At 38.2% G+C, this 12,544-nt stretch overlaps 1 protein-coding gene across 2 annotated transcripts; it reads right to left on the reverse strand.

The window, feature by feature from the left end:
• Window positions 1-859: 859 nt before the first annotated feature.
• Window positions 860-12,327, reverse strand: LOC149812142 (ribosome biogenesis protein BOP1 homolog). 2 transcript variants are annotated; one of them, XM_089992716.1, is made up of 17 exons: window positions 12,236-12,327; window positions 11,931-12,029; window positions 11,680-11,834; window positions 7,536-7,653; window positions 7,291-7,392; window positions 7,006-7,165; window positions 6,532-6,640; window positions 6,319-6,421; window positions 6,007-6,157; window positions 5,773-5,905; window positions 5,586-5,692; window positions 5,442-5,512; window positions 5,266-5,326; window positions 2,791-3,018; window positions 2,632-2,716; window positions 2,184-2,362; window positions 860-1,499 (listed from the first exon to the last, which is right to left on the reverse strand). In XM_089992716.1, the coding sequence occupies exons 1-17, from the start codon at window positions 12,236-12,238 to the stop codon at window positions 1,414-1,416; spliced, it is 1,950 nt and encodes a 649-aa protein (XP_089848842.1). In that variant the 5' UTR covers window positions 12,239-12,327; the 3' UTR covers window positions 860-1,413. The 2 variants fall into 2 exon arrangements, with proteins under 2 accessions (XP_089848842.1, XP_089848841.1); XM_089992715.1 differs by lacking the exon at window positions 860-1,499 and having other exon boundaries at window positions 1,922-2,362.
• Between the last annotated feature and the right edge of the window lie 217 nt (window positions 12,328-12,544).

Here is a 12,544-nt window from a genome sequence, read left to right on the forward strand (position 1 = left end):
ACTAATTGCTGACAGGCCTGAGTGGCGAGCAACCAAGCTCATCTCTTGCCTAATTACATGCCCCCACCACCTTGAATCAACAACCTGGTTGGCACCATGGTCACAACTCTCATTCTCTAGTGGATTTTTTTTTGAGAAAATTTCAGGTATATAATATCTAAAAATATAAGAAATAGAAATAACTATATGCAAATATTACATTAAAGGACTATACAGATTGCAATATTTAACATAAAAAATTGTAATAATTTATTGATTCTTGATATTTGAAATAGCCGGGAGTGGGAGACATGCATATTTTGATTTTGTTTTTTTGACTTATTACTCGAAGAAACCGCATCAAGGATGGAAGACCTGGTTGTGTGCTGGCTTAGCCTGCCATCACTACGGTCTTCGTCCCAGAGGCATAAGACTCTGAGGGTATGGCTGCAGAAGGAGCTGTATTGACTCGGTCTGATCATATAAATGTGTCCAGCACGATTTATTTATTTGCTAAGGATCAAACCTTGGATCATGTTATTTCAATCTAAAATTTTGATTTTTTGAGCCATAAAATTGTAGTGAAGATGCTGATAGGAGAAATAGAGAATAATAATTTTATAATTATATATTTTAAAAATAAATGTGTTCTAATCTTCATAAATCACACTCTCCTGGGTGTGGTGTCAGTATCGTACCGATCAATGTTGATGATCTCCATCAGACCGTGCAACTCTGGATGAGTTCCTGCATTTGAACAAGGGTGATTGAACCTGATCCATGCAGTGGACTGACAAAGTCGAGACAATCGTTTCACATTTTCAACACCCGCATGAGAGAGAGAGAGAGAGAGAGAGAGAGAGCAACTGTCAAAAACTAGAAAGAATACCACGATTTTGCGTCATTTCTCCCTTGAAGCAGAAATTATCATTTAAAAAAACAAATCTAGAAGGTACAAGGCTGTTAAATACGAATTACTCATCAGGCCCATCATGAAGAGAAAAGAAAGGAAAGAACAGTACCCAGCAGAAGCGACCAGGTGAAACAAAGAAACACTAGCTTTTTGTAGTATAAATAATGGCCACTAATTTCAAAATGCCAAGAATCTGTTTTCCAATTTCAATAATTTTTTTCTCAATGCACCCCTTCACCCTGAGCTTGAAGAGGACTCCATAATATATGTAACTTCTCTGTCAAACCATTATAACCATCGCTTGAAACCGTGGAGGTGACCGGGTCTCATCTTGAAAAGTTCTTGCCTATTATCTTCCGCTACAGTTCATTTGAAATACAGCGATAGCAGCCACCAGAAAGCACCAATACATCAAGCTTCTCTATTAGACAATACAAAAAACCTTTGATGCCTCGGCCTTCTCATTCAAGAGCAGCAGTTGGGAATGTGCATTCTCTTCCTACATTAGCTTGTTCGGGAATTTAGTGACAGTACAGCTTAATTATTGAATCAGCGCCAGCTGTGAACAGCCAAGGCTGCCTAGGGTGGAACTTACAATCCAAAACTCCTGTACAGACAGACAAACAGGTTGGTCTCAATTGGTGTATGATGACTGACTAGAAAGGTCAATAAGATTAACCATGAACAGCGTACAGAAATTTATTCCGAGCGACCAGCAGCAGATTCACCAAAACTTCAAGCAACTCATAATTAGAAACAAAAATCATATGCATACCAGCCCTTGAGAACTAAACATAAGACTGGACCTTTCCAAAGCTTCAAACATATTAAGATTTTTTTTTTCATTTCATTTTGGCATTAAATGTAAAGATAGCAAGCATCAAGTTAGTGATGCCATGGTGAGTCTATCCATATAACCAACTGGAAAGGCTATGCGTCATCTTGCTAAGAATATTAAGACCAGACCTATCCAACATTCCTAATATAGTCAGAAAGACTTTTCACTGCTAATATCTTTTCTGGAATCAAAAGTAAAAGAATAGAAGACTTTGAGTCGAACATGTTATTGTTGCTCCATATTGGAAACAATACCCATATAAATCACAAGGGACCACTTATGGCAAAAGCTAAATGTTTAAGCACCTGTAGGAGATATCCATTGCCTACTGGGTGTGACCAAGCATGAGTAAAATCATGGTAGGAATTCCATACCTTATGTCCACACAATAGCTTTCAAGGGAATCAAGGCAAACCAAAATAAAATATGAAAAGAAAAAGGTGAAAAACACACCTCTGCCGTTTGAGCTTCCATGTCCTCGAAGAATCTCAAGTGGCACAATAAGAGGATTCTCATTAAGATCTGAATACACCATGCCATGAAAAACATATGCTGTGCAATCATCCGAACATGAAGCAAACAGGGGATATGAACGGTGGAAGGCCATGCTAGTGATGTCCTTAGAATGGTTCCTGCAAATTTGCACATAAAAAGTAACACTGACATCAGGATTGCAACCTGACATACTACTTGACATTCTTTTTATGCTGAGTGGTGATGGTAATGTAAATCCATTTTTAGAAAATGAACCCCTAGAGATAGAGCCAGGTGGGTCAGTTAGGAGTCAATATGCATCTGCAATACTCACCTACCTAATAACAGACATCTGGAAATAGTTTGATTATTTTCAATAGCACAGGGCATATGAAAAAAAATGGAAAGTTCCCAGTGGTTTCCATACCTCAAAGTTCTGTAAGGTTGAGATGAGAGATCCATGTCAAACCAACAAAGTTTTCCTTCTTTGCTCCCAACTATCACATTGTCACCTATAACAGCCAGAAGCATGTAAGGAACTAGTGTCACCATGAAAGCGACCACAACAAACATGGAGGATGCAAACCTGCAGGATGAATTGCAATAGAGGACACTTCTCGAAGTCCTGTCTCAAGCTTTTTAATGAGCTTCTGTTTCAAAAGATCATATACACGAACATTCTTCTTTGTCGAAACAAAGAAGATTGAACGAGAAGGGTGAAAAACAGCTGAAACAGCAAGTCCATGCAACTTCTTGAATGGGTTTTGAGTTAGTTTTTTAGAGAGTTGGTGTATGAGTATTGATCTGGAATCCCGTGCAGAAACAAGTCAAGGGATTACAATTACAAAAGGATAAATGAGGCCCATAAAGCCATAAAACAAAATTTGCAACAAAATCACTGCAAGTATGTCAACAAGCCTAAACTTTGAACAGATCACTTGCAAAGTGATCATTGATATCGTGCATGTAAATTATTCATTCATTATAAGGCAGGTTATAGCTTAGAGACATAACTTGTTGATTTTTCCTCACTGAATGAAAAGCTGTCACCAAGTCTGTGACCTTCCAAGAAATTTAGAAGTACAGCAGAAGGCAACAAAAGGAATCCATATCTTACTTAATGCTAATGGGTCTAAGATGGCAATAATCATAAAGATGTAGGTCTATAATCTGTGGCTGATCTAATATCAACTTGACCTACCAATTGGAAATTTTGGGTAGATAAGCATTACTAAGAATTTTTCTAGTTAGAAAGGGTAATGGTGCTGCCCTGTTAAAATGTATTGATTCATATAATGTTGAAGTGTTTTCTTCCCTTTGTAATAGGTAATACCCGTTAGGGGTATTGTGGTAATTGTGTACATGTAATAGACTCTGCCCATTAGGGGCATAATGATAATTCTGTACATGTAATAGGCTCCACCCTTTAGGAGCAAAACAGACCTTTTTTTTATTCTGTCCTTTACACTTTTGTAAAGGACAGTTTTGTCTTTTAGTCAATATAGTTGTTGGAAATCTCCAACAGCTATATTCAGTTTTGTCCTTTAGTGAATATAGCTGTTCGAAATCTCCAACAGTTATATGGGACCTTTTGACCCTCTTGTTTGTATATAAATAGGGACCTCTTGTCCCATTAGATGTAATGCTTTCGTAAGCATTTTATTTCAATAAAGATTATTATCTTTTTATGTTTTTTGTGTTCTTTTGTGTATGTATTTTGGTGCCTCTTATGATCTCATGTATTTGCCGTTGATTGACTTGTGTATCGTCCCTTTGTGGACTTGTGCACATTTAGGCTCTTTGTAGTCATTGTATGCACTTAGGCACTTTTGTATTGTCTTTGGCATTTGTATTGTCCCTTGTAGGACTTGTTCTTATGCTTATGAACATTATGGTTTGTTTTTCGGTTGATTTCATTACATGTCCATGATGATGACCACCAACCCAAACACTTGGTATGTGTATAAAAGACTAATTGGTATCTCCCAACCAGGTTGGGAATGGGCTGAAGAAGGGACCAATTAGCTTCAATCTCACATGCTTAATCTAAGCCTACTGGACAGTCTCCATGCAATATTAGCAGTTGATTTTTGGATTTCTTTATAACCTGTCTAACACAAATTTCTAATCTAATACATCTTCTGTACTGAATAAACTATAGGCATCACATAAATAGAGTATGATTTACAGAGCATGCACTGAACATTGAAAATTAATTGGTGCACTCATCAGTCCATTCTTAACCTGGTTAAGGGCACAAATTACTCTCTCTCACTAATATATATATATATATATATATATATATATAGATATATATATATATATCACAGTAAAGTGATAGAAAGGGAACAAACACAAAGCAGCAGCACAAGATGTCATCTGTGATAGCCTCCTCCAGTATCAAACCTTGACAGCATCAAATAGACTAGGGATCAACATTAATCAAGTCTTTACACAACCCCCACTGCAAGCAACAACAGCAGCAGATCTAGTGCCACATATGATCCTATTGATATGGGATGATTTAAGAATTTCTATCCCAACCAGCTGCCATTATCCAGCAACCAGACATATTTGGCATACAGTTACATAACCTGACACACATTTTCCACAATTTTTCCATGTGAGTTTCACTTTGACATGCGCATTTGGGTCTTTCACTGGTTACCTATACTAAAACACGTCTTCAAAGTTTATGCATTAATGAGAAAGTCATTCCCCTTTCTCACAAAAGGATGACAATCATCCAAGAAGCAGGTGCAGTCACACCATTCAATTTTCAAATAAATCATGCAACATGGATAAGCACAATAAATTCAAGGCATCAAAGCAGGTCAAAACAAATATAAATCCAGTGTGGTAGGATCATAACATTTACCACATGCTATCTGCCACCAAAATCAAGCAAAGGAAGTAGGCTGCACTTTCCGCCAAAAGATTATAATCATTATACCGAAAAGATTGGATTATATTACTCAAAAAAAAGCAATGTTCGGCATCACATTTAAATCTTAGAAAACATAGAACTTTTAGCAGAAAACTAATTTCATCTCAAGGATATCATCCGGTACAACTGTTGTGAAGTAGTCACCTTTCCGATGCCATTCAACTGAAGACACAGTCTGCCACCAGTTCATAAAATTTAGACAGAATTCTACTATTATTAAATTTGATATTTATATGGTAGTAATACCATACAAAAGTTTCACAAGATCATTGAAAATAGTATGGTGATACCTTGAAGTGTCTCAACTTGATGCCATCATGTGCATCATGTCGAGCCCAGCTCACAATTGGAGTTTTGTCACCTTGCATAAGGTAAGTATTAGGGCAACTTAAAGAAGCATGACAAAATTAAAAGATTTGGCATGATTTTCTTACTTGATTCATCTGTCTCTGCAGGTGGCGCAACATGCAGAAGCTCTTTCAGCTTTTCTTCATCCTCGGCATTTCCAAGACTTGCATTTAAAAGAAGCACATCTTGCTCCCTTAACAAAGAAGGATGCTAGATTCAGAAACAAGTAGTTTCTTGCAAACATATTTAGCTAAATAGAACAATTTCACTCACACAACAACAGCTAAGATAGGAAGCTCAGGAACAGGATTCCACGCAACATGCTGGACTGGTTTATCAACATTCCAGTCTCTCAGACATCTACCAGTTTCTACCTCCCAAATCCGCACCGTTCCATCAGTTGACCCTTTAAACATCAGTGTATAACCATTCATGTTAACTGTTTAATATGATAATTATTTCCAAAAGTATAAAAAATTCATTTGCCAGATGGGTCATATCCCAGACCAGAAGCAATCAATCGGCCAGATGGCTCAACAGAAATTGATGTAACAGGCCCACTGTGGCCCTTATACTCCAGAAAACACATCAACGGGTATGGCTTTAAGTCCTTCCTGCTGGGAAGCTTAGGCTTTAAAGCTTCAGGATTGATGTTGAGCTGTTGATGGAAAATGTGATAATATACATCAGATAACAAAAGTTTTATGTTGTCCAACAAAGAAACAGAGAAACAGAGAAACAATGTAGATGAATATAGCTGATCAGTAACAGAACAAATATAAGAAATTTTTTCATCATTGAATGTATATCCAAACCAACCCGCTTTTTTCGAGTCCTTGGGCATAGGTAAAGGTCAAGACAACGTTCAAAACGTTCCTTGAGGGAATTCTCATAAGCAGGAACTTGTCTAAGGGACTCATATCTGCCAAGACAAATAAGAAAGGGACGGAGAATGTCAAGAAACAGCAGCAATCACAACAAACAAGCCACTTTCTTATCATATATGATCTGTACTGGGAAACATAATTATACCTCCTTGGGATAAATTTTGGGCGGTCCTCCTCATCCATGAGCTGGTAAGAATTTCTCTCTTCCTGTGTAGGAATATATTCCACAGAAGGATTGTATGACTCTTCATGCCCTGCACAAAACGTAAAACTCAATCAATACGGAATGAGGAAAATGTATTTTCAACCTCACAACAGCAGTTCTCATGATACAAATAGACCACCCAAGAATATGGCAAAAAATGAATGAGAAGAGGGAAAGTTAAGACAAGTTCCCAGATGATGAGAAGAACTAAATTGCAGATAATTGACACAATCTTGAAAATGTATAAATAGTGGCATGACATTCAATAAAAAGGACAAATAGAAAAAAATGGAATCCTACTTCATATGATGAAGCTTTCGACATGACTGAGGTAAATGCCAGAGAGATGAACACATAATAACCTAGATTTGCTACTCAATCAAGATATATGAATCAAAAGAAATAAAAAGATACCAGCCAATTTTGGTTTGGGAGCTGGAATATAGCTTAAGCCATTTGTTGTCTTCTCATTAGGCTTTGAATCATCTCCCCATAGTAAATAAAAACGAGGTGCTTCCTTCGGTTGATCAAATTTTATTAATCCTTTCCTAATTGCTCTAACATATTCAACCACCTGAAACCATGACAAAAAGTCAGTTCTATTGGAACGAATACCTCACAAGTCAACCACAGTTAGCATTATCTAATCTTTACAAAACCCTCAGCAAATGCACTATACAGCACACAATCAAAATTTACCTTTTTATGCTCCCACTTTGATGGGATAAAACGTCGTTTTGGCTCTGGCGCGTTAGATAATGGATGCCCTTTTCCATCCCAATCAAACCAGTCAACATAAGGCTGCATAATTTTACCAAAGAGTTATGCGGGAGAAAAAAGCAAGATATTGATTAAAGCAAAACTAAAGCAGCTAACTAGGAGAGACATGGAAAGCGAACAAGCTAAACGAATATGGATATTTGAAAATAAAATTAAACACAAACCTCATATGGATTGACATTACTATGTGGAGTCTTTCCTCTTAACAATCTACGTAAAATCTTGGTCTCTTCTTTTGTCAGCTCCACCTCTTCGTCATTGTACTCATCATATATCTTTCGCCTGAAAATAGTCATAATACTCCAGAGGCATCAAAAGCTTTCCTCCTAAAGCATATAAATTTTACAACAGATTTATTCTGGAGAGGGCAAACAGTGGTGTAAAAATTTAGAAAAATGTTAAAAACATGATAGCTTCAATATTTGCATTTTTTCTTAAATGATGTGTTATTCTCTGTATAATCAGCTACTGAAAATTTCCCATTAAAATCACCAATATTTTCTAAATATCAGTGATATTTGTGAGATAGCTCCTAAATTTGGTCATCACAAATCAGCAAATTAGCAAATGATAAAAAGATGTTGATTTGCAGAAAAATAGGTCAAAACAAGCCTGAAGAGAAATAAACCATACTCGATAAAACTATTTCATTCCAAATACAGCAAAATGACTGACTTGCAACATAACAAGAAATGAATGTTGAGATGCAACCTTGGATCGGGTGTGGATTCTGATCCAGATCCGAGTTGTATGTTATGATTCAAGGAACCGACTTGGCTTTCTGACTTGGGCCAAGTGTTTGGCCTTCTCTACACACACCTTAGCCACCTTGTAATCCTCCTCCAGAGTGCTCACACTAGCTGATAGGACCTCAATTCTAAGGTCATCTCAGAGTCCTTCCACATAGCACCCAAAGAGTGTTTCCCTATCCACATAAGAGAGAATGGCACACTAATGTCTTCGAATTTGTTTTGCTTAAGTTGTTTGAGTTCCACATGGTAATTCACAAATGTGGTTGGGCCAAATCTTTCCATTAGGGCCGGGACAAAGGTGTCCCAATTGGGCTTGCCCTTCACCATTATGTACCAATGGAACCATCTTAAGGCGTTCCCCTCGAAATGAGCAACCACAACATCAACTTTGCTTTCTTTCGGGGCCTCATGGCATAGGAAATAGTGATTGGCGTTGAGAAGCCAATCCCTTAGTCCATCACCCGTAAAGGAAGGGAATAAGATCTTCACCTTGCAACCGAGCATTGTGTCATGGCTGGTTTCCTCTTGTGGTGACATTCATGGTCTTTCTGGATGTGTAGGAGAGACTGTTCACATCCTCCATGGCTGCCTTAGTCAACATAGCAACCTCCTTGAGGTCATTCTTTAGGTCCACGTGCATACCCTCCAACATAGACCTAGTTTCCTTCTCATATTTACTAGGCTCCACCCTAGGAACCTCATGTGAGCTCAATGTGGCCATTTGAGGGTCTAATGTAACTCTGATACCAGTTGATAGGCCCACACTAGGATCGTCTATAGATGGCTCCAATTGATCCTAGCAAGAGTGTGCAAACCGGTACGGTAGCATTCCAAGTAGGTTGAATGATAGGGTTCACTCATACTACCCTCCTATGGGTGCACACAAGGGTGAGTTCAGCCCATGCGACCTTGAACCCCTTGGTCTTGTTCAAGTCTTAGGCTTTATGACTTAGATCATTTCATATTCATTGATGTATTTTCATTGAATTTAGTTTCATTTCACATGCATTTAGTATAAAAGGTGTATGTGGGCCATGAGAATAAGATGGAATGCATTTAGACCCAGATACACTTAGATCCATGTGTGGGTCTATAAAAAATCATGATTGGTGCCAATTTGCACATGAATTAAAGAATCTAAATTTTCCCTCTTAAACTCTCTTCTCTCCTCTTTCTCTCTCTGATCACTTAGAGATCTATAGATCTACGTTTATTAGAGTCGATTGAATTGATTTTCTAGGTAAATCGCCTGGAAATAAGCCTAGATCGAGTGACTAGCTCATTCTCTAGCTCACTCTGGTCATTCTAGTTGAGATATGAATTTCGACTGGAATTTTGATCAAATTCCAGCCAATTTTCAGCAAGTTTTGGTGATCCATCACTTGGATCATGTGCATTAGCCCGAAATTCATGTACCCCAGATCTGACAGTGTGAAGCTCCAGAAAGGGTCGTATCTGGGGTGAGTAGCCCGAAATTGCTCGCTTTCCGGTGACTCCGGTGGATCTGTGCAATTCTGCAGAATCTTGTCGCACAAAATTTCTGGCCACTTGTGGACGCAATTCCCAACCACTTCGGTGGAGTTTCTGAGTGTTTTTGGTGGTGTTGGAAACTTTGAGATGTGTGCTTGAAGACTGTACAACGAGCACCAAGCAATTGTCTTGAATTCCAACAGTGATGACCGATTCCAAGCGATCTGCAGATTTAGCAACTCTTATGTATAAGAGGTTAGTGACCCTTTGGATCACAATTCTGGCGAACCCACTCGTGTGCTGGGCCTCAATTTTGGTTCACAAAGGCTTTGAAGTGCTGAGAAAGATTTAGTGAAGGAAGCGTCGGTGGAAGTGTCGGCGTTTGGGCGCAACAAACCACAGCTGAATACTGTGTTCTACAAGAACAAACCAATCTTATTTTTGGCTAACTTCATGCACCAATTTCTCTGAATCTGTGTGTGTTTTTTATGATATTTTGTGCAGTGTTTGTCTATATATTGGAGAGTGCATCTGTAAAATTTGGGCCTCAAAGCCTTTGTATTTTGAGATCTGTGCATCTTGAAAGACGGCCCCCAAAACTGACTTGCACTGTGTTGTATAAGTTTGCCAAATGTTTGATCTTTGTAAATTTGGGCCTAGTAGAGTTATAATGAGCTGTATGCAGCTCGATTGAGTTGTAAAGGTCTTGTATGAGTTTAATTGAAGGTGAATTGAAGATTTTGAAGAACTTGAAAGGACAAGCGCAAATGAAGAACTCAGTTAGGCAATTCGATTTGGGAGCAATCTACTTGGAAGGCTACCGGTTTGCGCACTCTTGCGACGGTCAAGTGGAGCCATTTATAGACGATCCTAGCATGGGCCTATCACCAAGTAGCCTTCATCCAGGCAATAAGCTAGTGAATAGCTTATTAAAAAGTTCAACTGATGATTAAATCTTTCAGAGACTTTCATGCACCAGTTCTATAACTTAGAAGCAGATATGGATGCCAATATCAGACACAAGTACAGAGTATCGGGACATCAAAGTTCACACACTTGCACACAAGAGAGTAAGACTTGCTTGGATTTCAAACTACAAAGAGAGGACAAAACACATTTGAGTATTGAACTGTAAAGAGTGAGGATAAAGCAAGCTTGACAACTAAACACAAGAGAGGGTTTGTCAATTAGTAGGGAAATGCATGGGCTAGTATTTTACACAATAATTATTCTTTTTTATTACTAAAAACATAAAAAAAGGCAAAACAAAGCCATCAAGATGCTTGCAATTTTAGAAAAAAACAGAAAATAACCATAAAAAGCATGTTTAGACTCCAAAAGGTCTAAAAGGGCATTGACAAAGAAGACTTGAACCTTAGATTAAACAAAAGCTAGAGTTTCTAAAGTGCCAGTTTCAGTTTTAGTGGAGACGTAGCCAAATGTTGTAGGACATGAACACTAAAATGGAGCAAGAACATCCAAGTGAGAGAAAACCATGGGTCATCCTATTGGTCCTATATATCAAAATAGCAGTTTAAAATTTGTGGACCTTTGACAATATCAATTTATTGTGCTCGCTTGGAGATAGTAGTACACTTTAAACAAATTTAGGCTAGGAAGCCATGCTGCTCTCGAACCAAGCTCAATGTTATTAACAATTAAAGAATCCACTACACAATGAAACCAAGGAACCCTCCCTACAATAGACAGACGATGGAGGGTTCTTCAGGGGACAATTTGTCCAATGAAGCTTATATGATTATAATCTGACCTGAAGTAACGCAAAGTAGCTAGACTCATTGACTACCAATATTCAACGGACAAAACAACCGAAAGAAAAACACCCCACAAAAGACCTACGAAATAAAATACAGCATCAGACCACTCAAACAAGGGAGCTGAAAAACAAATAATTGTGGGGAATTTCATTAAAAAAAAAGACAATGGCATCAAATATCATTAGAAAATAAGCTCATCAGGAATCTAATGTCTCCATAAATGAATAAAACACACAAACTGCCAAAATTTCGCCATAAGTAACGTTACGCCATCCAAATATAACCATGGAGCACAAAATGCAACTTACCAATTCTTCGAATCATCGGTGTCTGCTAGGAAAGCGTCGAGCTTATCCTTTCGAGGGTGCTTCTTTATCTTCTTACCCGATATATCATAACCAACGTGTTCCTCATCCTCATACCATTTCAGCGGGACATCTCCAATGGTATTTCTAGATGGAACCTGGAGAGGAAAGGGCGAGAATTAAAAAACAAAAAAAAATAAGAAAAGGAAAAATTACGAAAAGGGTTAATGTATTTCCATCAATCTCCTCTTTACCTCATCCTCCGAAGAATCGCTCTCTTCGACATTCGGATGCGTTTCATCTTCATCAACACCACCATTTTCTTCTCGAACGTAAACACTCTCGGGAGCAACCTACAATGGAAACACAACAGAAACAATAAAATATTCACACGATTCCATCAGACCCAACCATAAACCCCAGAGAGCGAGGAATTGAGCACAAATACACCATGAAAATTAGGGTTTCAGTTTCGGATGCATCGACTAAAAGCCAGAAACTCCGATAAAAAATTAGAAAAAAAATGGCAAAAATCAAATGAAAGGATAACGAATGTAACCATTTTTTCCTCCGATCAAACACTCCACAAAGCCACCAACCTGCAAACAGAGATGAACCCTAAAACCCTAACTGTTAAAACCCTTTGAAAGCAAAGCAAGGAATCGTGGAGGATGGTATAAGTAAGGGCGCAAGTGGATCGGGTCCGGGTTCCGGGTCTTCATTTTTACCTGAGTTTGGATGGGTTGAGAATTGGGTCCAAACCCGAACAAATATGGATTGGCCCATTGGGGGTAAGGATGTAAACGTTGGGATTCAGGTCCGATGTGACCAATACCAGATCGGAATAATCGAATGTTGCCTTAATGGA

The sequence above is a fragment of the Nuphar pumila genome, chromosome 17, assembly GCF_984573655.1.
Source record: "Nuphar pumila chromosome 17, dmNupPumi1.hap1.1, whole genome shotgun sequence".
NCBI classification, from domain to species: Eukaryota; Viridiplantae; Streptophyta; class Magnoliopsida; order Nymphaeales; family Nymphaeaceae; genus Nuphar; species Nuphar pumila.